This window comes from Cetorhinus maximus, chromosome 15, assembly GCF_964194155.1.
Source record: "Cetorhinus maximus chromosome 15, sCetMax3.hap1.1, whole genome shotgun sequence".
Classification (NCBI taxonomy): Eukaryota; Metazoa; Chordata; class Chondrichthyes; order Lamniformes; family Cetorhinidae; genus Cetorhinus; species Cetorhinus maximus.
Genome location: NC_135893.1, coordinates 54,646,745 through 54,673,624, shown reverse-complemented (window position 1 = coordinate 54,673,624; position 26,880 = coordinate 54,646,745). Strand labels below are relative to the sequence as shown.

General features: G+C 44.1%; 2 protein-coding genes across 6 annotated transcripts; one reads left to right on the top strand and one right to left on the bottom strand.

The window, feature by feature from the left end:
* Positions 1-167: 167 nt before the first annotated feature.
* On the bottom strand, positions 168-13,963 carry tsr3 (TSR3 ribosome maturation factor). 4 transcript variants are annotated; one of them, XM_078558419.1, is made up of 7 exons: positions 13,309-13,963; positions 10,506-10,685; positions 7,639-7,852; positions 7,018-7,211; positions 6,337-6,507; positions 5,986-6,046; positions 168-478 (listed from the first exon to the last, which is right to left on the bottom strand). In XM_078558419.1, the coding sequence occupies exons 2-7, from the start codon at positions 10,627-10,629 to the stop codon at positions 280-282; spliced, it is 963 nt and encodes a 320-aa protein (XP_078414545.1). In that variant the 5' UTR covers positions 10,630-10,685; positions 13,309-13,963; the 3' UTR covers positions 168-279. The 4 variants fall into 4 exon arrangements, with proteins under 4 accessions (XP_078414545.1, XP_078414547.1, XP_078414546.1 ...); XM_078558421.1 differs by lacking the exon at positions 13,309-13,963 and adding an exon at positions 13,115-13,166; XM_078558420.1 differs by lacking the exon at positions 13,309-13,963 and adding an exon at positions 13,000-13,156.
* On the top strand, positions 13,367-22,714 carry gnptg (N-acetylglucosamine-1-phosphate transferase subunit gamma). Of its 2 annotated transcripts, none has more exons than XM_078558422.1 (11): positions 13,367-13,448; positions 13,951-14,005; positions 17,113-17,180; positions 17,683-17,737; positions 18,764-18,847; positions 19,840-19,933; positions 20,395-20,509; positions 20,847-20,929; positions 21,154-21,282; positions 21,656-21,737; positions 22,364-22,714. In XM_078558422.1, exons 1-11 carry the CDS (start codon positions 13,403-13,405, stop codon positions 22,453-22,455), a joined length of 903 nt encoding a protein of 300 aa, XP_078414548.1. In that variant the 5' UTR covers positions 13,367-13,402; the 3' UTR covers positions 22,456-22,714. The 2 variants fall into 2 exon arrangements, with proteins under 2 accessions (XP_078414548.1, XP_078414549.1); XM_078558423.1 differs by having other exon boundaries at positions 13,400-13,763.
* The last annotated feature ends 4,166 nt before the right edge of the window (positions 22,715-26,880 follow it).

The following is a 26,880-nucleotide window of genomic DNA, read 5'->3' as shown; positions in this document are numbered from 1 at the left end:
GATCTTGATGTACGTATATTTGCTGCCACATTTCCCTACATTATAACAGTGACTATACTTCAAAAGTATTCCACTCACTTTTATTAGCTTTGGAATGTCCTGAGGTGGTGAAAGATGTTGTAAATCCAAGTTACTGATTTAAGCAGTGCATTCTACACAGGTCCCAGTTATGTTATAAATAATTTTATTTTCTACAAGCTTTAACAGTTTTTTTTTTAAGTCTGTCAGCAGGGAACACTCCTGCCTATCTTGCACAATGCTTCTTCATTTTATTCCACCTCAATCCTTTGCACTGTTGATGGTCTTCACAGTAGGTTCCTCCTTTCTGCATGCTGCTTGGTCTCTTCTCAGACTATGAACTTCTGCAGCATTCCCTTCATCGGGTTCACTATCTTCATCTTCCTTCTCCTCAACGTCGTCATCATCATCATCATCATCATCATCACCACCACCACTATCTTCTTCAGTCTCCACAGCCCTTAATAAAGCAACATTAAATAAAGTATTAAAAGAACTGTGAAAGCTGCAAAGTCTGCAATGAAAACAGAAAATAATGGAAATGCAGCAGGGCAGGTGCTAGCCTTTCCTGAGATTAAATATCACCCAAAGATAAGTTTACTGCATTTAACCTGTGCCATACCTGCCCTAGGAGTGTTTGATGGGACAGTATAGAAGGAGCTAGAGTACAAGAGCACAGAGGTTATGCTGAACTTGTATCAGACACCAGTTAAAACTCAGCTGGAGCATTTTGTACAGTTCTGGGTGCCACTTTAAGAAGGATGTGAATGTATTGGAGAGCACGCAGAAGAGGTTTACAAAAATGGTTCCAGGGATGAAAAACTTTAGTTATGAAGATAGATTAGAGAGGTTGGGACTGTCCTCCTTGGAGAGAAGGCCAAGAGGAGATTTTATAGAGCTGTTCAAAATCATGAGGGGGCTGGATAGAGTAGATAGGGAGAAACTGTTCCTGCTCGTAAAAGGATTGAGAATGAGAGGGCACAGACTTAAAGTGATTTGCAAAAGAAGCAAATGTAACGTGAGAAAAAGCTTTTTCACATAGCGAGTCGCTCGGGTCTGGAACACACTGCCTGGAAGTGTGGTGGAGGCAGGTTCAACTGAGGCATTCAAGAGGACATTAAATGATTATTTAAATAGAAACAATGTGCAGGGTTACGGAGAAAAGACAGGAGAGTGGAACTGAGTCATAACGCTTATTCAGAGAGCTGGTGCAGACATGATGGGCTGAATGGCGGCCTCCTGCACCATAACAATTCTGTGATATGAATACACAAAATAGGAGCAGAAGTAGGCCATTCGGTGCCTTGACCCTGCTCCGCCATTCAATAAGATCAATGCTGATCTTTTTTTGTTTCGAAATCCATATTCCCATTTACCCCTGATAACCTTTGATTCCCTTGCCAAAAAAGAATCTATCTACCCCTGCCTTACAAATATTCAATGACCCTGCCTCCACCATCTTCGAAGGCAGAGAGTTCCAAAGTCACACAACCCTCAGAGAAAAAATGTCTCTTCATCTCTATCCTAAAAGGGCGATCCTTAATTTTAAAACAGTGCCCCCCTAGTTCTGGACTCACCCACCAGAGGAAACATCCTTTCCATGTCCACCTTGTTAATATAGTTCAGGATCTTATACACCCTTCATTCTTCTAAACTCAAGTGGAAACAAGCCCAGTCTGTCTAACCTTTCCTCATAAAACAACCCACTCATTCTAGGTATCAATCTAGTAAACCTCCTCTGAACCACCTCCGACACATTTACATCCTTTCTTAAATAAGGAGACTAAAACTGCACACAATATTCGAGATGTGGTCTCACCAATGCCCTGTATAACTGAAGCATAACATCCTTATTTTTATGTTCAATTCCTCTCGTAATAAAGGATACCATTAGCCTTCTTAAATACTTGCTGTACCTGAATACAAACTTCTTGTGACTCATGCACTAGAACACCTAGATCCCTCTGCAGCTGGAATTCTGCAGCCGTCTTTCATTTAAGTAATAATCTGCTTTTTTATTCTTCCCACCAAAGTAAACAACTTCACATTTTCCCACATTATACTTCACTCAACCTATCTATATCCATCTGCAACCTCTTTATGCCCTCTTCACAACATAATTTCCCACCTATCTTTGTGTCATCTGCAAATTTAGCTACCATGCCTTCACACCTGAGCTTTACTCTGTATCTAAACCTATAATTGCTTGGGATGTGTACAGTACTGCAATTTTCTAGCCTCTCAATCAGTCCAAAGCACTTTTGCTTTGAAATAAATGGAGCCACTCGAGGATCTGGGTGGGGAAAATCTACCACAGCTTATAAGTCTTTACAGGAGAGGAAGCAATTGACTGAATTCCTAATTGATAGTGGTTTAATTTTATTAAAATTTTAAAATATGAATCAAAGAAATACAACTTTGTGCTTGTTCCTGAACATGGCCTGCTCCATCCTTATCTCTTGAGCTTTGCAATTATAACAAATTTAGAGTTTTAGGGTCAGAATTTACAAAATGTGCCCGACGCTGTGCCACATTTGCTGCAGTGAAATTGCATCCAAGTTTCCATGCAAATTCAATGCATTTGTCGAACACAAAATCTCCTATGAATCGAGTAATGTAATTGATTTGTGACTGGAACAGGGGCCTCAATATGCATGGGTAGAATTGTATAAAAGGTGAGAAAGAAAAATCATCTTCAACTTGAAGGTGGCAACCACAAGGTAAACAGCACATCTCTATCTTGCAACCTTTAAAAAAAACTTTATAAAGTAAATTTAATACAGTTAACTCCTCACTTAAAGTTGTCGTTATATTACTGTAAAGTGAAACAACTTTAAGCGAATCAGATTTTCCCATTAAAACCAATGTAAAAACTGCAGTTAGGTCCCACAGGACCTTTCTCATTAGAAAAAAAACAATAAAACATTATACCCTGTAAGTTGAAATACTTTACATTGCTAAATTCCTATATTGGTAAATGAAATAATTTTTCAAATAAATATAAAAGTATAAAAGAAATATGCTAACTTTCTACTTGTCTCCTGCTTGCTGCTAATTCTACATGCCGAACCTTCCACTCCCTGACCCTCCCTCTCATTGCAGACCCTTTCTCTCACTGAAACTCCCAGTCCATGGCCCTCCTACTCTCCGCTTCCCTCTACCAAACCCTCACTGTGAGCGAGGAGACTGGAGATGAGCTGCTAGAGGCAGGAAGAGGAGCTTCCACTTGCAGAAGACAAGCCCCAAGCTGGAGGGTCAGTGGCGACAGGGTCAGGGACTGGCAAAGGCTGTGAACCAGAGGGTTGGCGACGAGAGGGAGGGTCAGGGAGTGGCAGAGCCCACTTCAAAATGGTGCTGATCGGGTCACTCGGCCCTATGCCAGCGTGAAATGACTTTAAAACGAAACTCACGACACTAAACGTGAATACAGGCCCCATTGTCTGATCAATGTTAAAGTAGAACAACTTAAAAAGGAGCAACTTAAAACAGGGAGTTACTGTACAATTGGTGATTTCTGCGGGAGAAGAACAGCAGCCCCTGGTTGCACCTGTGGCTTTGATTAACACTGTATTCCTGTGAGCACAGTTATCCTTGCACCAGAGACCATGGGCACAATGAGATGACTGCCCACCCTCACTATCTGAAGGTGTAGGTACTGGAAACTCACCTCTCCGACCCGCAAGTGTGGTTAGTTTTGCGCTTAAAAGTCAGTGTGATCATTTGCGCTAGTTGATTTAATTCCGCTCAGAATAAGTTATTTTCTAGGCACAAATTCCGTGAACTCCTGAATTTGGAACATTCATTTTGAGAAGAGTTACAGTGCCACTGGAAACCTGCTGGTGATGTTACTGAGCTGCTGGCAGTGCAGTCACTGCGCCACCAGCAGGAAGTTACTGACACTGCAGGTCTAGGACTGGTCTTCATTGTTTTCATTTTGCCCAGGACATGAAAGGCTTGTGTTTCTATACCCATTACAGTAGAAAATATTCCACTGGAGAGAACAGCCAAAGCAGTTGTGTAAGAATTAGCACAGCTGACCAAATGCATCATTGAAGCAGTCAGTTATGAGGAGGAAGGAAGTCATAGGAGAAGAGAGAAGGGCAATGGAAAGAAAGTTGTAGCAGAATGTGGGGCCTGTGAGGGGAAGAAGCACAGCAGCTTGGAGTGGGAGAATGGTGGGCATGTTGGCCTGTAGGTTGCAGAGCTCAGGCAGGCTAAAGCGATAAGGATTGGTAACTGGCCAAGGATACTGAATTGGATGAGGACAATCCACATCCATTTGTCCACAACCACATTCGACTTTCTCCAATCAGGTATCCCTCCCACACAATGCAGAAACAGCCATAAGCAAACTCACAAATAATATTCTCCATAACTATCAGCTCACTGCAGTCTTTGACCTATTTGATCACACTGCCCTCCTGCTCCCATAACCCCCCTCCATTATTCAGCTCAGGAGAACACTCATTTGTTTCCCTGATCTGATTGTTGCCAAAGCATCTCCACCAATGACTTCTCTTCTCACACTCAGAATCCACATGTAAACTCAACACCCAGCTCTACCTCTCCACCATCTCTCTCAACATTGCTTGTCAGATATCAAGTCTTGGGTAAACCGTAATTTCCTCCGACTAAAATACTGGGAGGTCTGGAGGCAGTCTTCGGATCCCGGCACCAACTCTGTACCCTCACCACTACCTTCAGCTGTTGCAGACCCACACTCTGGAATTCCCTGCCTAAACCCTCCACCTATCTACACCTCCAAAACCCACCATTTTGACCAAGCTTGTGACCACCTCTGATTGTCGATTTCCTGTCAGGATGCTGAAGCAGCTGGTGTCATTTTTCTACATGAAATCTACTGTACTTGGTTGGTGACTTGGGGGTACATGTGCACAAGTTATTGAAGTGGCAGGGCAGGGTGAGGAAGCAGTTAATAAGACAGACGGGATCCTGGGCTTTATAAATAGAGGCATGCAGTACAAAAGCAAAAAAGTTCTAATGAATGTTTATAAAACACTCAGCTGGAGTATTATGTACAATTCTGGGCACCGCACTTTAAGAAAGATGTGAAGGGTTTAGAGAGACTGCAAAAAAGATTTATGAGAATGGTTCATGGGACGAGGGACTTCAGTTATGTGGATAGATTGGAAAAGCTGGGGTTGTTCTCCCTAGAGAAGAGAAGCTTAAGAGGAGATTTGATGGAGGTGTTCAAAATCATGCAGGATCTAGGCAAAGTAGATGGAGGGAAATTCTCATTGTTGGAAGGATCGAGAACTAGAGGACACTGATTTAAGGTGAATGCAAAAGAAATAAGAAAGACATGAAAAACTTTTTTAATGCAGCGAGTGGTTAGGATCTAGAATATACTACCTAGGAGTATTGTGGTGGCAGATACAATCATGGCTTTCAAAAGGAAATTGGATAAGCACTTGAAGAGAAAAAAATTGGTTACAGGGAAAGGATGGACGAGGTGAATTGGTCTTTCAGAGAGCCAGCAAAATGGGCTGAACAGCCTCCTTCTCTACTGTAACCATTCTATGATATAAAAACAGAAAAAACTGCAAATACTTAGGCAGCATCTGTGGAGTGAAGCAGAGTTAACATTTCAGGTTGATGACTCTTCATCAGAACAGAACAAGTCGAAACATTAACTGTTTCTCTTCACAGATGCTGCCTGAATTGTTGAGTATTTCTAGCATTTTCTGTTTCCATTTCAGATTTCCAGCATCTGCAGTATTTTGCTTTTCTATGATTCTATGAAAATGCTCCAGATTCAACAGGACATTAAGGTTGCTCTAGACATCATGGACTCAAGGGAGCTGCCAAGAAGGTTAGTGGGAGTTAGTGGGTAAGGGTAGACCATTTTTAATAGGAGCTGAATATGGTGGCTTTGGTTTTCTCAATATTCAACTGGTGAAAATTTAATGACTTAAAATAAATCATGTACGAACGCTTAGACGTTACCTTCCAAGGTTAGGTCTATTAGGATTACAGAATTCTTTTCCCGAATCAACATCAAATGGATCTGCAAAATAAAAGGTGCATTAAATAAGAAGGCCACACTGATCTTCATTCCTTTAATCACATTATATGTGCACCCTGCTCTCCTGAAAGTGCTGACTCTCATCGGGTTCCAGGTTACACACAGACTTCTTGCTCCTGATCACCAACCAGCGACATCTGCTGGAACTGAATCAAGCTTCGATACCCTGCCAATGCTCGGTCCAAGTTCACAAAGGAAGGGCCACCTGAGTGAGGGGAACTGACAAGGAGCAAATGCCTTCAGGGAAGATTACGTACAAAATGAGATTTTACCCTCCTGATCTTCTGGCTCTTTCTTTGCAGCTAGCCACTCCTGCTCGACCTGTAGCACTTCCGCCTCGGTCTGGCACATACTGTACTTCTCCAGCAAAGCTTGGTTCAGTTGTAGAAATGTTTTCCCCCATTTGAATTTCTTTAGTAGAACCTCAGCCAGTTCCGGAAACCCTATAAGAAGCAGACAGTGTGACAAGCATGGTCTAGATTTCAGTCCCCCAAACCCATGCCCCCACCCCTGCCCCCTCTCCACCACAGGGCCCTGTTCCATCCCACTTCCACCCTCCCCTCTGCACCTCCCTGATCCAAGGGCAGCCACTCTGCTCCATACCCATCCCCTTCTCTGCAACCGACCCCAGGTACACCCTTCTGCCCCAATCACAGTCACTGCTCTTTCTTAACCACACCCAGTCCTCCAAATCCATACTCGAAAATGGCAGGAAGTGAGGGCAGGATCAGTTTTGACTGTTATTCTCTCCTAAGTCTAACAGCTTGCTCTGCCTGTCTGCACTCAATGCACAAATACAAACGTTGCTGGGGGAGGCGGATGAGGGTGGGAGAGGGGAGGGTAGGGCTGGAATCCATGAAACCCGAAGCCAGTATGATTCAGTGAAGAGAGTACATTGGAAATAAAGGACTAATGAGGGCCTGACACATCCTGAACTCAGTCACCTAACTCACCCACAATACAGAAAGTGGCAGCAAATGCCTCAACACAGGACAACTTGCAGGGCCGTCCATAATTCACTGGGTTAGCAGCAACGAGGTAGGGTAACAGCCTGGGGTATCTGCCTCGCATTTTTGTGAATGGAGTGTCCTCTAGTTTAGCCCAGGAGCAGTCGATGACAGCCACACCCGACTGCGCCACGATCTCTCTGGAGGAAAAGAAAGCACTCTTCCATTCAAAAACATCAAAACAACATTACTTGCATTTCTTACAATCGGTTTCCTGTCACCAGGAACAATCTCGAGTGGAGGGAGTAACATAGAAATGGCTTTCAACGTGGGGAAAGGGATTTTATTCTATAACTAACCTGTACTGTACCTGTCCCAGGAGAGTTTGATGGGACAGCGTAGAGGTAGTTTCATTCTATATTGTTTGATTTTATATCTGCACCTGCCCTGCCTGTGTTTGGTACCATTAAAAAGAGTAAATTAATGAGAGTTTATTCATATACAGGAGGAAATTTTTGTCTCAACTTAACATGAATTTTGTTATCGCTCTCTTTTAACACTGTCCATTTTTCCATCCAGATTACTTTTATTTTTAATTAGTTTTATTTTATTTGACATTTTGCTCACCTGTCAGAAGGGGAGAGGTACTTGGTTCCCATGGGAGTAAGAACTAGTCCATTGAATCTCTCATTGATACGTAGGTTGCGGACGAACCCTTTGCGAACGAGCTTCCTGCCCGTACACCGTTTTATGTCACAGTGTCCTAGTTCCCACATGGCTAATGGACATGGGAACCGGAATGTGGGACACATCCCATCTTCAGAGACACCATCATCAACAGCTGCAAATCAACCGTACTCACAGGTTACAGAACACACACACAGGCTCAAACAACATTTAAAATGGCTCATCAGGGCGAAGGATGTTTACTGGGATCTGCAAACTGCCAACATTGGGTAAATATTAGCAGCAGGTTCACAGGGTTTTGCACATTGGTTAATGTACTGGTTGTGATTGATCAGGAAGAAGGAACCAATCAGGAGTGCATCCTAAACAGGAGCACTGATCATAGCATTAACACAATATAACACTAATACACTCACAGAGTCAGTGTTAAAGGTGAGGGAGAATACCCTATCAGATTATATTTTCCCCATATTCTTTTTCAGTGAGAGAAAAAATGATATAGCCTCCAAGGTACAGGAGCTTCAAGGCTTGGGTACATAAGAACATAAGAACTAGGAGCAGGAGTAGGCAATTCAGCCCCTCGAGCCTGCCCCGCTATTCAATACGATCATGGCTGATCTCATTTCGGCCTCAACTCCAATTTCCCACCCTCTCCCCATAGCCTTTCAACCAGTTGCTAATTAAAAATCTGTCTATCTCCTCCTCAAATTTATTCAGCGTCCCGGCATCCACTGCACCCTGAGGTAGTGAATTCCACAGATTCACGACCCTTTGAGAAAAGTAATTCCTCCTCATCTCTGATTTAAATCTACCACCCCTTAGCCTAAAACTATGGCCTCTCATCCTAGAATGCCCCACAAGGGAAACAGCCGCTCCACATCTACTTTGTCGATCCCCTTTAGCATCTTATATGCCTCAATTAGATCTCCTCTCATCCTTCTAAACTCTAGTGAGTATAGGCCTAAACTGCTCAATCTCTCCTCATAAGACAAGCCCCGTATCTCTGGAATCAATCTAGTGAACCTCCTCTGAACCGCCTCCAAAGCAACTACATCCTTCCTCAAGTAAGGGGACCAAAACTGTGCACAGTACTCCAGGTGCAGTCTCACCAATGCCTTGTACAGTTGCAACACTTCCCTATTTTTATACTCTATTCCTTTAGCAATAAATGCCAAAATTCCATTTACCTTCCTTATTACCTGTTGTACCTGCATACTAGCTTTCAGCGATTCATGCATGAGGACACCCAGATCCCTCTGCATTCTGAAGTTTCTCTCCATTTAAATAATAAGTCGCCTTTTTATTCTTCCGACCAAAATGGATAACCTCACACTTATCCACTTTAAACTCCATCTGCCAAATTTTGTCCCATTCACCTAACCTGTCCATATCCATTTGTAAATTTCTTATTTCTTCATTGCAATTTACTTTCCCACCTATTTTGATGTCATCTGCAAATTTAGCTATAGTGCGTTCTATCCCTGAATCCAAGTCGTTAATACAGATTGTAAATAGTTGGGGCCCAAGGACCGAACCCTGTGGCAGCCCACTAGTTACAGCTTGCCATCCAGAAAAAGACCCATTTATCCCGACTCTCTGCTTTCTGTTGGTTAGCCAATCCTCTATCCAAGCTAATATATTACCCCTAACTCCGTGTGATCTTATCTTGTCTATTAATCTTTTGTGCGGCATCTTATCAAAGGCCTTCTGGAAGTCCAGATATACTATATCTACAGGATCCCCATTATCCACTTTGCTTGTCACATCTTCAAAGAACTCTAGCAAATTAGTCAAACAAGATTTCCTCTTCATAAAACCTTGCTGACTCTGATGGATTGCATTTTGACTTTCCAAATGCCCCATTACTACTTCCTTAATAATGGGTCCCAACAATTTCCCAACGACAGACATTAAACTAACTGGTCTATAGGTTAAAAACAAAAAATTACTGTTGAAGGGTCATGAGGACTCGAAACGTCGACTCTTTTCTTCTCCACCGATGCTGCCAGACCTGCTGAGTTTTTCCAGGTAATTCTGTTTTTGTTTTGGTCTATAGGTTCCTACTTTCTGCCTCCCCCCCTTTTTAAATAAGGGCGTTATATTAGCATTTTTCCAATCCACTGGAACCTTTCCAGAAACCAGGGAATTTTGAAATATTATAGCCAATGCACCCACTATCTCTGTTGCCACTTCCTTTAAGACCCTGGGGTTTAGTCCATCAGGTCCTGGGGACTTGTCACCCTTTAATCCCAATAGTTTGCTCAGTACTTTTTCTCTAGTGATGGTGATTGTTCTAAGTTCCTCCTTCTCTATACCCTCTGCATTACCCCTTACTATTGGGGTGGTACTAGTGTCCTCCACCTTGAAAACTGAGGCAAAATATTGATTAAGCATCTCTGCCATTTCTGCGTTCCCCACTATTAACTCCCCAGTCTCATCCTCCAAGGGACCAACATTCACTTTAGCTATTCTCTTTCCTTTTATATACTTGTAGAAGCTTTTGCTGTCAGTTTTTACATTTTGCACTAGTTTTCTTTCATAATTTACCTTTGCTGTTTTTATTATTTTTTCAGTAACCCTTTGTTGATCTTTAAAAGTTCCCCAATCTTCCAGCTTGCCACTGACCTTTGCAATTTGGTATGCCTTAGTTATTACCTTTATGTTACCTTTAATTTCCTTGATTAGCCATGGGTGCTTTTTCCCCCTCTTACCATCTTTCTTCCTCTTTGGAATATATGTTACTTGGGAGGAATTGAATATCCTAGACTTGGTCTTTCTAGGGTTAGAAGAAGGTAACAGTCACCCACCTTGCAAAGCCTCGTGAACATCCTCGGTGAACGACTCCAAGCACCGTCCCTTATGTTGATGACGAGTTTCTTTCCATTTCAGAGCTGCTCGCTCCCCTTTCTGTGACTGTTTCTTCCTCCCCATTTGAACAAGGATTGCTGTGAGGGATTTGAAGTTGCCAACAGCTCAGTCCATGGCACCTGAAAACATTTATAGTCAACTAAACATTATCAACATTATTCTATTATCTCACACACGTAGATAAAACCATCAAAATTTCCAGAAAAGGGGGTCATTCATTTCAGCATGCCTGTGCCAGCTCCTTGCAAGAGCAATCTCAAATTAATCCCGCTGCCCCGCTCTCACCCCAAACTAATCCCACTGCCATGCTTTCATCCCAAACTAATCTCACTGTCTCACTCATATCCCAAACTAATCCCATTCTCATCCCAAACTAATCCCACTGCGCTGCTCTCATCCCAAACTAATCCCACTGACCTGCTCTCAACCCGAATAAATCCCACTGCCCCGCTCTCACCACGAATTAATCCCACTGCCCCACTCTCACCCCTAATCCCACTGCCCCGCTCACACCCCAAACTAATCCCACTGCCCCGCTCTCACCCCGAACTAATCCCACTGCCCCGTTCACATCCTGAACTAATCCAACTGCCCCACTCTCAGCCCGAACTAATCCCACTGCCCTGCTCTCACCCTGAGCTAATCCCACTGCCCCACTCACATCCTGAACTAATCCCACTGTCCTGCTCTCATCCTGAACTAATCCCACTGCCCCGCTCACATCCTGAACTAATCCCACTGCCCCGCTCACATCCTGAACTAATCCCACTGCCCCACTCAAATCCCGAACTAATCCCAATGCCCCGCTCTCATCCCGAACTAATCTCACTGCCCCGCTCACATCCTGAACTAATCCCACTGCCCCGCTCACATCCTGAACTAATCCCACTGCCCCGCTCACATCCTGAACTAATCCCACTCTCATCCCGAACTAATCCCACTGCCCCGCTCACATCCTTAACTAATCCCACTGCCCCGCTCTCACCCCGACCTAATCCCACTGCCCCGCTCACATCCTGAACTAATCCCACTCTCATCCCGAACTAATCCCACTGCCCCGCTCACATCCTTAACTAATCCCACTGCCCCGCTCTCACCCCGAACTAATCCCACTGTTCTGCTCTCATCCAAACAAATCCCACTCTGATTCCAAATTAATCCCACTGCCCCGTACTCATCCCAAACTAATGCCACTGCCCCGCTCTCATCCCAAACCAATCCCACTGCCCCGCTCTCATCCCAAACTAATCCCACTGCCCCGCTCACATCCCGAACTAATCCCACTCCCCCGCTCTCATCCCGAACTAATCCCACTCCCCCGCTCTCATCCCGAACTAATCCCACTCCCCCGCTCTCATCCCGAACTAATCCCACTCCCCCTCTCTCATCCCGAACTAATCCCACTGCCCCGCTCACATCCTGAACTAATCTCACTGCCCTGCTCTCATCCTGAACTAATCCCACTGCCCCATCTCACATCCCAAACTAATCCCACTGCTCTGTTCTCATCCTGAACTAATCCCAATGCCCCATTTTTGAACCAAACTAATCTGACCCCCCCAACTCATCCTGTGTCCCCATTTTTAAAGATTCGTCTGCCAGGGGGGGACAACCTCTGTGTCTACCCTGTTGAGCCTCTTCAGAATTTCTATGTTTGAATGAGATGATTCCTCATTCTTTTAAATTCCAAACAGTATAGTCCCAATTTACTCAACCTGTCATCATAGCACAACTCTCTCATCCTAGGAGCCAATCTAGTGAATCTTCACTGTACTGCCTCCAAGGACCAAGGCAAGTATATCCTTTCTTAGATATAGAGACCAATTTGCAAACAGTATTCCAGATATGGTTTCATCAAAGCCCTATATAATTGTAGCAAGACTTCCTTATTCCTTACTCTCAATCTCTTTAGCTAAATTATTAATACGGATTGTAAATAGGCTCCAGCATTGATCCTTGCGGCATTTGACCAGTTACAGCCTGCCAACTTGAAAATGCCCCATTTATCCTGGCTGTTTGCTTCTTGTTAACCAATCCTCTATCTATGCTAATATTACCCGATTCCATAAACCCTTACCCAGCACATTAACCTTTCCTCTGGCACCTTATTGAAATCCAGGTGTCCTACATCTACTGGTTCACATTAGTCAACCCTACCAGTGACACCCTCAAAAAATTCTAATAAATTTGTCAAAGACAATTTCCCTTTCATAAGACCATGTTGACTCTGTCTGATCACACCATGATTTTCTAAGTGCTTTTGTAAGACTTCCTTAACAACACATTTCAGCTGTCCTGTTCACTGATGTTAGGCTGACTAGCCCTATAGTTCCCTGTTTTCTCTTCCTCCTTTCCTGAAGAGCAATGTTATATTTGCTAACTTCCAATTCACTGGGATCATTCTGTAATCCAGGGATTTTGGAAAATCATAACCTGTGCGTGCACTGTTGCGATCTCTTTACCACCCGGATTGACGCCTACAAGAGGGGGGTGATCACCCCTCCTGACTGATCCCTGCACAGCGACTAGGGGCGGATAACGAACTAACCCCACTCAAGGCAGGGACAATCCGGACTCACTCCACTCCCCAAACACCGGACAGGGATTGGATCCGGACTGACTCCCCCCCCCGCCGCCGCCCCCCCTGGATCTAGCCCCGGGCTGCTCCCTCAGGTTCTGCTCAGACCCGGGCCCACTTTCCGGTTTATGGAAATTAGGAAACCGAAGTTTGATTTAATTTACCAGAAAGCTGCCCTGTAGTTCCGGGTCACCTGGGTGCGGGGTACTTCCGGGTTACCCGGAAGCAGTGGGGGGTGGCGGGGGTCCAGCGGTCGCCATGGCGATGGGCGGCCCCGGGCTCTTATTGCTCTGGCTGCTGCCGGGTGAGTCTCTGCCGCCGGGGGTTCGGCTCCCCAGTTCCTGAGCTCGGGATCCGGGACAGTCAGCCGCCTCTTTGGCCATGGGGAGTTTCGCTGCTGATCCTGGTCCCGCCAGACTGATCCACTGGCCAGAGCAGGAAGCCTGGCCGTTGTCCCCCTTGGCGACAGCTTTGGCCCCTGACCCCGCAACAGTCAACTAAACAAAAACAAAAATTGCTGGAAAAACTCAGCAGGTCTGACAGCATCTGTGGAGAGAAAGACAGAGTTAACGTTTCGAGTTCGTATGACTTTTCTTCTCCCCTCAACCCCTCGTCTAAGGTGATCAGCCCCAGCTTCTCCAATCTAGCTACATAATAACTGAAGTCACTCACAACTGACCCTGGGATTTTCCTGCTCCGCCTGATTTAGGCCCACATGGAACAGAAGTTACTTTGAGTTCTTTTAGTGAATGTCGCAACTCCAACCTTTCAGATAGTAACGAAATGTATTTTTGCTTCTTTTACAGTTATCATCGTCTCAGCTGGTAAAATGAAAATTGTGGAAGAGCCAAACACCTACGGGTAAATAAATACAAGCATAGCCCAACTTAGAGGTTCGGAAGAGCACGGGGAAACTTTATTTGTCTCTAATTTTCCTCCCTGACTCAATGCCCTGCTGTCCTGTTATTGTAATGGTATTAAAGAGTGACAAATGCCCAATACCAGGTGATTTCCGTCCCAGGGTTTTAAAGGAAGTAGGTGAGAACATTGCATATGGCCCAACTAGTATTATTCATGCCACACAATTGCCAGGCAATGACCACCTCCCCATGACATTCAATTGCATTACTATTGCTGAATCCCCCACAATCAACATCCTAGGGGGTTACCATTGACTGAACTGGACCAGCGGTATAAATGCAAGAGCAGGTCAGAGGCTGGGAATTCTGAGGTGAGTAACTCACCTCCTGACTCCCCAAAGCCTGTCCACCATTTACAAGGCACAAGTCAGTAGTGTGATAGAATACTTTATTTGCCTGGATGAGTGTGGGTCCAACAACAAAGAAACTCAACACCATCCAGGACAAAACAACCTGCTTGGTCAGCCCCCCCCATCCACCAACCTAAAATTTACTCCCTCCATCACTGACGCACAGTGGCAGCAGTATGTACAATAAATTAGATGCTCTGCAATAACTCACCAAGACTCCTTCGACAGCATCTTCCAAACTCGCAACCGCTTACCACCTTGCAGGACATGGGCAGCAGATGCTTTGGAACACCATCACCTGCAAGTTCCCCTCCAAGTCACACATCATCCTGACTTGGAACTTTATCGCTGTTCCTTCACTGTCGCTGGGTCAAAATCCTGGGACTCACTTCCTAATAGCACTGTGGGTGTACCTACATCACATGGAATGCAGCTCACCACAACCTTCTCAAGGCCAATTAGGGATGGGCAACGAATGCTGGCCTTGACATGACACCCCCATCCCATGGAAAGAATAAAAAAATCACAAGGATCTTCCAAAGTTCTTGTGATTTAGATACCATTCCTTTAAATTAGAAAGTTGTGCATGTCACTCTGCTATTTAAGAAAGGAAACCAGGGAATTATAGACGAGTTAACCTAACCTCTATTGTGTGGAAATTACTGGAGTCTATAATTGGGGAGAGAGTAATAGAACAGCTTGAAAATTTTCAGGTGATCGAGAAAGCCAACATTGATTTGTAAAAAGCAGGTCATGCCTGATTTTTTTTTGAAGAGGTGACTTAAGTAGCGGACAGAATATGGATAATTATATGAATTTCCTGAGGCATTTGATAAAATCCCTAATAAGACACTTAGCTAAAGTTACAACTCAGAGAATTGAAGGAAAATTATTGAGCTCGTTGGGAAATCAGCTGAGTGGCAGGAGACAAAGTAGGGATAATGGTCCATGACTCCAACTGGCAGGGTGTGACAAGTGGTGTCCTGCAAGGATCTGTGTTGTGGTCTCAACTATTCACACCGTATTTATTAACAAATTAGATAATGGGATAGAAAACCACGTAACGAAGTTTACTAAGATAAAAGCAAAATAGTGCAAATGCTGGAAATCTGAAATAAAAACAGAAAATGCTCTAAAGAAGTCATATGCACTCAAAACGTTAATTCTGTTTCTCTCCACAGATGCTGCCAGACTTGCTGAGTTTTTCCAGCATTTTCTGTTTTTATTCACCAAGTTTGCTGATGACACAAAAGATAGGTCACATTGTCAGCATTGTCGACAGAAGCATAAAGTTACAGAGATATTGATAGAGTAAGTGAATGCTCAAAATTGTAGCAAAAGTGAGGTCATCATTTTGGACCTATAAAGTATAGAGCAGGTATTTTCTAAAGTTAGAAACAGTGAAGGCCCAATGACATTTAGGGGTCCAAGTACACATCAAAATGTCATGAACAGGTACAGACAATAATCAAAAAGGCCAATGGCATGCTGGGCTTTATATCAAGAGGATTAGAATACAAGTGGATAGAAATCATGCTTCAGCTTTCCAAATCCAGATCACACCTGAACTATTGTGAGCAATTATGAGCACCACACCTTCAGAAGGATTTATTGGCCTTGGAGGGAGCACAGCATGGATTTACCAGAATGATCACTGGACTTCAAGAGTCATATTACAAGGACAATTTACACAAACTTGTGTGTTGTATTCCTTGAAATTTAGAATATTAAAGGGTGATTTGATTGAAGTTCGAGATATTAAAGGGAACAGATAGGGTAAATGGAAAGAAACTATTTCTGCTGGTTGGGGAGTCTAGGTCTAGGGGCTCGTAGTCTTAAAAATTAGAGGCATGCCATTCAGAAATGAAATTAGGAAATATTTCTACACACAAAGTATGTACCCTGTTCTGCATATGGCTGCTGATGTTAGGTCAATTGTTAACTATAAATCTGAGCTTAATGGATTTTTGTTAGCCAAAGGTATTAAGGGTAATGGGAAAAGGCAGGTAGGTGCAGTTATGTCACAGATCAGCCATAATCTCATTGCATGGCAATGGAACAGGCTTGAGGGGCTGAATGGCCTACTCCTATGTCACTGAGTTGGTGGCCTGGTGCTCTAATCTCCACACAATTTTATTCCAGTGATGATTCCAGTGTGAGCGAGTTTGTCTGAGTACTGAAGCAAGTTGTTCTGTCTTAGATTGGCTAATTATGCACAGACCCAGGATGAAGCCGAGGACCTTTCTGGTTTGTGAAGCAAATGGATAGAAATGACTTCTGGTCCATCAGGAGTATGAGGCTGTTGTGATTTATGATCCCGGGAGACACAGCACATAGGGAATGAGCTTCACCCTGCCCTATCATCCATCAATGTTTCCTGTAAGCTGCACAGTGATCTGAAAATTCCTGCTCAAGTCACACACAATGTTGGCCACTTTGATTTACCACGAGTGCCCACTGTGCAAAAAAATTTAAAAGGGCCATGTGCTTAAATAAAACACCCATACAGTCCAAAACAAATTAGAGGGGATGTTAACCTCAAGCCCTGGGTACCTTGAAGGCCACTGTTGGCAGAAGCCTGGGACAAGGGTCTTGCTCTGCCAGAATATACTTGAGAAATGTGAAGAGAAAATATAAATATCTAACCCCCTGCCCCTCCAAAAAAACCTTAGATAAATCTCAACTATTTCTTTTTCAGGCTAAATAATCCTTTCCTGTCCCAAGTAAACAGACTTCAACCGAAAATCAGACCTGCTGCAGTTTCAGGTAAAGGATACTGATGGGAGGCTCCCCTCCCAAACCTGTCTTCTGACCCTGCCAAGGGGTGACTGATCCTGATCATGCCAGAGGATGGGGCTGGTGAGTGCAACTCTGCTCAAGGGAAGGGCTAGTGAATGTGACTCCACCAGGGAGGGGCTGGTCAGTGCATGATTGTGCCTGGGATGGGAGCATATGACTTTGTCCAGAGGAGTGGCTGGTAAATATGTGACCCCCCCCCCCACCCCGAGGAGGGGCTTTGTTTCTGACTCTGCCTAGGAAAGGGGCTGTGTTTCTGACTCCGCTGTGGGGTGGGGAGGGGAGGCTGAGTTTCTGACTCCGCCCATGAGAGGGACTGAGACTGTAACTCTGCCTGAGGGTGGGGCTGATGGGTGACTGTACCCAGGGGGAAGGATGAGATAGTGACATTGCCAAGGGGAGGAATTGTTGAGAGTGACTGCTGTGATATCTGGTACACAAAGTCATGGATTTGCTGTGTTTTTAATTCTAGGCCCTGCTCATCTGCACAGACTTGCTGGGAAATGTTTCAGTATGACTGAGTCTGCGTGAGTATCAATTTTACTGATTGCAGTAAATATAAACTGAGTCAGGGGTCTGGTCCATTTTATGTGAAAGATTTTTAATGATGAGGGAATCTCTAATTTTAAGGGAAATTGTGTATGTAAAAAGTTGGTGTGACAGTATAGTTGAGGGAAGGCTTTGGGCAATAGACAGTGCTGTGAGGCAAGGTTCTTAAGCTACCACCCATCTCCATTACCACCTGTAGGTAAAGAAACCTTTTTAAACTGGAGGTTGTTTCTTAGAAGGTTGAGGGGGTATTTGAAAGGTCTCCAAAATCATGAAAGGTATGTATGGAGTAAATAAGGATTAATTGTTTCCAATGGAGTATAAAAGTAGGGAAGTTTTGCTAAAGCTGGACGGGACATTGGTGAGACCATACCTGCGGTACTGATTACCCTTTTGGTCTCCTTAATTAGCGAAGGATCTATTTGCATTGGAAGTAGTTCAGAGAAAGTTTACTAGGCTGATTCCTGGGATGAGGGGGTTATCTTATGAGGAAAGGTTGAGCAGGCTGGGCCTATACTCATTGGAGTTTATAATAATGAGGTGATCTTATTGAAACATACAAGATTCTGAGGGGGCTTGACAGGGTAAAAGAAAAAAAAATATTTCCTCCTATGGGGGAATCTTGAATCTAGGTAGCACAGTTTAAAAGGAGTCTCCTATTTAAGACAGAGATCTTCTCCAAGGGTCATTAGTCTTTGGAATTCTGTTCCACAGAGCACAGTGGAGGCTGGGTCATTGAATATATTCACGGCTGAGTTTGACAGATTTTTGATCAACATGAGAGCTAAGGGTTATAGGGAACAGGCGGAAAGTGGAGTTAAGGCCACAATCTGATCAACCATGATCAAATGACTCGATGGGCCAAATGGCCTACTCCTGTTTCTTACGATCTTATGAATGAATTGGATAGCTCTTTAAAAGAGCTGGTGCAAGCACAGTGGGCAATAGGCCTCCTTCTACGTTGTCTAATCCTATTATTTTTATATGCTGCCTCTTTCTCGCAGGTACAAGTACGAGTTCTGTCCCTTCCACAATATCACACAACACGAGCAGACATTCCGCTGGAATGCATACAGTGGGATCCTGGGGTATGTATATCATTGGGAGGGTGGTTGTGGGGGCAGTGAAAAGAGGTGGAGAGGGGTTACGGAGAGAGAGGGTATGTGGAGAGAGTTGGGAGGGGGGGCGGGGGGAGATGTGGAGAGGGGAAGTGAGGGTGGGCTGCAGAGGGCGGTTTAGTCCAGGGGCAGGGGCGGGGAGAATACTTGCCCTTTTCACAGGTTGGATATTTTATGTTCTGCTATCTAGTGACATTTGTCTGTCAGCTGATGGAAATTGAGCTTTATTACAGTTTGAATTTGTTCAAAAGAAAAGCAGCTTTGCAATGTGGCTATCCATGACCCACGCAGTGCCATGGTTACCCCATGTGACCATCCCTGTGCACAGTGAGCCCATGAATTCTCCCTGTGGTATTGTGAATCCATGTAAAATAATTGGGGAGACTGATGATGCCAGATCTTTTCCCTTGTGAAAAGAACTGGAGAATATGATCGATGTGCTTAAAATTATGAAAGGTTTTGAACTCATTGGATCCTAAGAAACTTTTCTGCCCTGTACAGAACTCTGCCACAAGGGGCCTTAATTACAAATCAAGATAGCTTTTGAGATGTAGGAAGGAGTTTTTTTTTTACTTAAGTCTGTGGGATAGATTACTGGCACATTGTGGGGAGGGGACAGTATAACAAGAAACTTTAATAGGCTTCAAGAAAAATCCAGACAAGTTTCTTATCAGCAGATTGATTCAAGATTATTAGAAATGCATGAAGGGCATACTATGGATAGGAGGCTTGATATGCTGGGGGCAATGTACGAATACAAAATTTGAATAGTGTTTGAATTCCAACTATTTGTTAGATTGGTTTGTCCTCTTCTATAGAATGATAGAAATGTGGGTAAGGATGGAAGTGGGATAAATCTTTGGGGTGCAGATTATTTTTAGACCTAACCTGAGGATCTATACAGGAGTGAATCAGGACTAAGGGAAGATGGATGAGAAAATCTGACAGTTTTTGTTCTGCAGAATATGGCAGGAATGGGAGATTGAGAACAACACATTTGTGGGAATGTGGATGAAGGAAGGAGATTCCTGTGGCACCAGAAACAGACAGACCAAGGTACATGTTCCCTGTTTTCCTGTGCCCGTTGATGCGGTGGTAGTACCTCTGTCGTTCTTCCTGTGTAAACGTTAAAATGTTAAACATTGTAAAATGTTTTACCAGGTTATTCCACTGTAAGGGGCATCAAAGCTGAACCCAGTAACCTGCATAGATCACTGGGGAGTAATCAGGAGCTGGAACCCAGTTTATTTCCATCCCCCAGCCCCAAGCTAATTACAACCCATCTTCCTGCCTCTCTGGAGGATCAGATCAGTTAACAACACACAGCAAGATTTAGGTTTGGGTTGTGTGGTGATGCATTTATGCACTGAGCCAGAGAGAAAGGGTTTGTTTTTCCCACAGCTGCTCAAAAGACGATTCCAGTCTGTGTCACATAATCTCACAGACACAGATTCTGGGTCACTCTGGCAAACTGAACCGTCTTATACCCATGTGAAATTCAGCTCTCTTTTTCACAGGTCCTTCTAAAATGTGGACCCAGCCACAAACTGGTCCAAGTTTCCGAGCCCAACACTTGTATCTACTATCTGAGCTTCGAGACACCGCTGGTCTGCCACCCCCACTCCTTACTTGGTGAGTAAGGAAAATGCAGCCATTCGTACAGAGCAATTCACTGGGCTGAGAGTCAGGTGGAGGATTATTGCCCTCCCACAAGAATAGCCGTTCCTGCGGAACCAGAGGGCCTGGGAGGTGACTGGGGCTACGACCAACCTTAACCCAGCTGGGGTTTGCAGGGGCGGAAACAGATAATTGGCGGGGAAGTGAAGCTTTGGAATTTTATTGTTAGGTGTTTTGGGGATTGTGGTGTTTGAGTGGGAGGGGATGTGTGTGTGGTGTGGGGAAAGGGCTGTAAGGGATATGTGAGGAAGGAGGTTATACTATTTCTGCTCAGATTTATTTATTTCTGCAGTTTACCCAAATCTGAAGAAAGAGCTGCAGAATCGATGGGACCAGGCAAAACAATCACTCTACGATGGCCTAATTACTCAGCAAGTAAGTTCTGTGTTTGATGAAGCCCAAGTCTGGGCCATTTTGAAAAGCTCAACGGTCTCTTGTGGACCTGCTGATTGCTACCTAGTTGAGGGGGCAGTGCACAGGTAACAAACCAACCTTGGAGGAACTGCATGGGTCACTTTCTAGCTGAGTGGGCACTCGCTGTCCAGCTGTAGGGGCACTGCAGCCACTGACTAACGTCACTTGTGCTCCTTGTATTTCAGGGTTATAGGAAGTTGCTGCAAGTAATATTTGGAGATGCGGGTTACCTAAAAATCACTGGAGAAAAACAGGATCAACAGGAGCTGGAGGAACAGAACCACTCCCAGGAGACCTTGGGCAGGTGCAATGAGGTAAAGGGGATTCAGGATGGGGTGTGATGGGAGGGTGCAAGATAGGGCAACATTCGGTGAGGGGGTGTGATGGATTTATTGCACTAGATGGAGGCAGCTGTTGTTTGGTTGATTCCCTTTGGGGATTGAGAATTTATTCCAAACTTCAAATCACGCCTTTCACCAACTCCTCCTGAGGGAGAGCCTGGACACAGTGAGGGATGAGTTGAGCAGCCAATTCTCAGTCCAGGTTTCACATCTGTCTCTCTTGTATCCATCCGTTGCAAGATATAAAGGATAAAATACTGGAGTTTCAGGGCTGTTCAATCTAGGATCTGGCGTTCAGTTTAATGCAAGTTATTCTGTCCACTGTTTGTGTCCTATTCCAATTCAGGAGCGAAATAAACTGTCCGCAGAAGTCCAGAGGCTAAAGGATTTACTGACCCGTAACAACATCTCCTTCACAATGCCGACCGGTCAGTATTATCTCTCAACTCCTGGCAAAGTCTTTCCCCCCTCTATCAAAAATGTGGACTTCTGGCTGGATTCTGTTCCAGAACAGTTCAGTGACCTAAGTGTTTGTAACTGAGCTGATGATCAGGCTGCCTGCCTGCCTAGAGTCAGGCTGGGGTCCTTGTGCCCTTACTGGGGTCTGGATGCTGGGCATTGCTATTATTGTTTGCGGAGGTTTGTGAGCATTGCTGGGGCAAATGTGTAAGAGATCAGTGATCCTCTCCACCTACCCATTTAGATTCCCTCCATAATCTGATCACACTGATCTTGTTAACCTCTGACAGCCCTCCTGTGTGTTTTCTCCCTCATGCAACTGGTAATCGAGCCATTCAAGCCTGAGTATCTGGAAATCTTGACTTAGCCCAAGCTCCACACTCACCCTTGGCTTTACTTCTTCTCTCCCCTTCTTATAAAACCTACATTGCCTCTCCTTATTTCGTCAGTCACCTTTTCTGATTGTACCAGCACAAGGAATTTCGGAGAAGGTTGGGTGGTGAAAGCGCGGGATATCAGAGAAGGATCAGAGGGATAAGGCATTTTGCTTCCTGTACAAGTGTCGTTGTCAAAATGACATTTCTTGTTCCCTCAGTGAATGAAGAAATCCCCAGATTAACTGGAAACCAAACTCCAAGGAACCAACAGCTGCGTGGAGACCTGGGGCTCCGGGATGATGCACTGTGATCAGTACCCAGTGGACAGATAGTCCGGACCTCAGGATTGTTTGCTTTCCACCATACGCTTTTCCAAGCAATTAAGAGGAAAGCTCCAGCGACACTCCTCACTCAGTTGCTGCTTCTGCAAATCCTGCTTATTTTGAATGTGGGATTCGCTCTGTAAAAGTCTTAATTCCTATTCAGATTATGGAGAATGAAGTGATTGTGTTTCAGCTCTGGAACCTCTCCATCTTAAAAGTTGAATAAATGTCGAGTTTGTTTCTATATTTCTAAATGTAAAATGTTATTCCTGGATTAGACCAGCAATGAAAAATGTAAGGGACAAATATTGAACGAACCCAAGTGACGATGCAAAGCAATCAGAAGTGGAAAAAGTTCTTGAGGAGTAGAATAATAAACAACTTGGGGTTAGGGCGGTGTGTGAGCTCCAGCCAGACACCAGGGAAGTGCTGGTCAAAGGTGGGGTAAGTGAAACAAAACACAACCTTTATTCTGCTTTGATCCCACGCCTCACACTTGGTGACGCATTGATAGTTTAAAGTTACAGAAATGACCAACGATTAAAAGTTATTTTAATTGGCCGGAAGTTCTGCTAACAGGGCCGGGGAGATGGGGTGCACAAGGTGCAAAACACCGGGGCTAAGGGGCCTGGGCTCGTTGTTGTAAATAGAGTTCTCGTCATTGAACAGCCAGATGGGATTGAGTCAGCTGAAAGATAGCTTTAAAATAAATGAACTTGGTTATTGACAGTTGCTGCAAGTAGGAATTTCATTTGTTTTTATTTTATATTCGCCATTTCTTTGGCAGGTTTCTTAAGTGTTCACTTCAAGATCCTGGGCAATGTGTCTCCAGTCTGGTAAAATTGGCACATTCACTATAATTTGGCTGTTTGTTTGCTGCTGGGGAAAAGTATTTTATTGAAATTTTGTGGAGCTTGGGGTCCAGTTAACAATACCTTTAATTTCATTATCTACCTCTTGATTCTTTCTAAATAAATAAAAATTCCACTGTTTGTGCATACCACTCTACCTTTGGACAGCTTTGTGGTTTAAAAGAAATCAGTACTGTTAGTTACTGACGGTTGCTGCAAATAGGAAAACTAATATACCTACTGAATACTCTATTCACACTCTAAGAAGGGATAAACTGAAATTTGTTTAGAATGTAGGCACTCAATAGGCAGATAGTAAGGCAGCTGACACCTGACATTCCAGATCAAAATTATATGGTAATCTCAACGTGTCATGCACTCCGCATTGGGAGCAACACTAACTACATTACCTGCAACAAATATTTGCGAGAAATTCTTGTGGAATTTGTGTCAATCAGAACAGAGAGAAACTGCTGTGACTGATCTTTGGGAAAAACCATGAAGCGTCCCACAGGTCAAGTAGTCGGCACAAATGGTGTATTTTATTTTATTATCAAGAGCTAGATCATGAACTTGAATGTATTGCTAACTGAACCCCAAGCTCCACAACGTTTTAATAAAATACTTTTCTCCACTGAATATGTCTATTTTACCCACATGGAGATGCATCGACCAGGATCTTGGGAGTGAACTCAAGAAACCTGCCAAAGAAATGGTGAATGTAGATTAAAACCAAATGAAATTTCTACTTGCAACTATCAGTAACTTGACAGCTCCTATTTGTTTTAAAGCTGGTCAACCATGAAGCTGCCTGAAGGTCTTTCCCACTCAGTAACTACCAGGTATTTAAAAAAAAAACATTTAACTGCCAGTTAAACTGTCAGTTGTTGAGAGCAGATGACAGCAGAGCAGTGATTGGAGGAGTAGCAGGTGCCGGAAAGACAAAGCTGCTCCTCCAATCACAGATTCTGTCTCTCCCACACTGGATAAATGCAAGCTCTCCCGTTTGTTTTGTTTTCTGGTGCTTTGCTTGCCAATCTGGTTTTCCAGTGGCTCTGCGTGGTGCTGTGTTGTTTCTCTCTCATTCACGCTGATTGGTCAGTAAAGGTTGGCTAGGGAGATACTCTGGCCGTTCCTGGTGGCCACCATGCAGGAGTTTTTCAGCTGCACTGAACAACTTGTGACGACATCTTCTGGGAGGCCAAGGAGGAACAGAAAATGAAAGAACAGGAGGGAGTCTCCGCTGGTAACGAGGCCAAAGCAGGCCCAGGGGAGCTGTCACTTGGCCTTGCCTTGTGCCAAGCTGGACCAGACTAGTCTGTAGCATGAGCCACTCCCAGGGAACTAGAACTTTGCTTCTAGTGATAGTTATCTTGAGTGATGTGATTGAGTGCTGTGTCAGTGTATCTGGGGAGGAAGAAGGGAGCTTAGGCAGCAAGTGAATGGGGCTGTCTCCTTTCCTCCCTCTTTCCCTTCTATAACTCTCCAACAATGAAACAATGTAAGCTGCAGCATGGAAATGGTCTTTTCGATACAGAGCAAATAGTCAAAATATATAAAACAAAACCGGAAAGGTTTTCTTGCAATCTGGGTTGCAAGTATTTAATCTTTGCCCCAAATATGAATTTGTTCTCTCAGTTTATATATGATGCAATGTGCAAAACATGTTAATGAGATAGTCACCGAAATCAGTGTTATTGCACAATGTTATAAATAATTAATTGGATATTTTCCTGTTAAATTAATTAAAATAAAATTTGTACTCTCTGGTTTGTTAATAGTTGTGGTGGGATCACCTATAGGGCATACGCAAGTTAACAGCATTAATATTAAAAGCAGCAACAATATAATGAACCATGCTGCATATAAATTGGACAATATTTGTAACTAGATGCCACAATGGACGTTATCATTTTACTAGGACCTTTCTGTGATTGTGTGGTGAATTGATTGGTGAATCTTGAAAGGGGTAAAAAATATGTATGATTGGGAGGCGGGGGAGAGGGTTAAGAAATAAAGGGCCCGGAAATAGGAGAAGCACTGGGGACCATGATTTCTCTCCCTGGTCGCGAATACAGTTAAACCCGAACCTTGGACCCACTTCCTCTGCCTGATCACCCTATCTGGCCCTGTCCGTTACGGGGATTCATTAATTTAGCTTAGCTGCCAACCACAGCTGCTGATTCGGATTAGGCTCCATGTTAGTCTTTGGTTGCTCCTGTCATGCACGGATCCAGGTTAAAGAGCTGGAAGTGGTTACAGCAAATGTATTGCGGTGGGAATGACTACAACAACAAACAATCATGTTGTAGAACCAGTGCCAGAACGTTCCAAAAGAAACTGGGCATTTTGCAGGTTCGATTTTCTCTCAAAGCGATGGAAATTTGACCCTGGCATTAAATAATATTCGGCCCCCTCTTGCTCATTTGGGCAGGGAGGAACAGCATCGCCACGCTGCCACACAAATCAGTGGTTAAGCAGAAAGACAGGTTGCTTCTCCCAGCCCAATATAGGCAGAACCCCAATTACTGCTTCAGATATGACGGGGGAATGAAACTGAAGCAGTGAGAGAAACACAGAGCTCAATGTTTCAGCCACACTTCTAAATGTACAATAGAACAACTCCAGGACTGTTAGCAAGTCCAGAGAAGAACCCTGCCCACAATCCAAGCTTGCATCTGATTTCTCCACCTATGTCCCGCAGCATCAAGTTATAGATCTAGTTCAGTTAGGTGTGTCAGTACTGAATGCGCTGTTTACTCTGTATTGTAATTTTGGTAATACCAGACAACTGCAACTGAAAAACTAAACTGCATTTCTGGCCTATGAGTCTGGGATGAAAGGACAAGCTCCATTTTGCCAGCACTTCACCACCAGAAGCAGAGTTCACCCAATATTCCATTCTGCAGCATTTGTGCCTGTGACACTAATGGTGCTGCACTTTTTACAGAACAACATGACAGACAGCTTCAAGATTTCCCTTTAAAAGTGCTCATTCCTGAGGGCAAGTAACTGTAGCTGGGCAGGATGCTCCTCCTTACCTCCAAACTGCCAACCTTCCATCAAATTTGCAACGGTTTCCAGTGGGAGAAAGGCTGGTAACCAAGGAACGTGGATTTAAGATGATTGGCAAAACAACCAAACTCAAGATTAGACATTTTTCTTTAGGGAGTTATGATGTTGAATGCATTGGCTGAAAGGGTGGTGCAAACTAATTCAATAGTGACTTTCAGAAGTGGATTGGACAAATACTTGAAAGGATATTTTTCATGGCTACGGGGAAAAGAGCAGGTACCAACTAAACAGCTCTTTCAAGGAGCAGCCATAGGCACCAAAAGCCTCCTCCTATGTTGCATCATTATGAAATTTCAATTATCTTAAGTCAGTTGGCAGTAGAACACTGTTGCTCCCTTGTGGGTGGAGTCAAGCCTCACTTCAACCCAACTGAAGGTGGTGGGTGCAAGAGTAACTTTCAGATGACTCAATCCCATCTGCCAGTTCACGTTGACACGAAAAATCCCAATGGCACCATTCATGAAAGTTCTCCAAGTGTCACTTAGC

Bases quoted from the DNA above. Each gene is read 5' to 3' on its own strand.
- tsr3 (XM_078558419.1), bottom strand. From the start codon at position 10,629: ATGGGGAGGAAGAAACAGTCACAGAAAGGGGAGCGAGCAGCTCTGAAA. The intron at 7,853-10,505 runs GTGGGTGACTGT...GTTGATTTGCAG, and splicing joins TGTTCACGAGGCTTTGCAAG to CTGTTGATGATGGTGTCTCT. The intron at 479-5,985 runs GTAACGTCTAAG...TGCTTTATTAAG, and splicing joins AATAGACCTAACCTTGGAAG to GGCTGTGGAGACTGAAGAAG.
- gnptg (XM_078558422.1), top strand. From the start codon at position 13,403: ATGGCGATGGGCGGCCCCGGGCTCTTATTGCTCTGGCTGCTGCCGG. The intron at 17,181-17,682 runs GTAAAGGATACT...TTTTAATTCTAG, and splicing joins CAGACCTGCTGCAGTTTCAG to GCCCTGCTCATCTGCACAGA. The intron at 17,738-18,763 runs GTGAGTATCAAT...TCTTTCTCGCAG, and splicing joins TTCAGTATGACTGAGTCTGC to GTACAAGTACGAGTTCTGTC.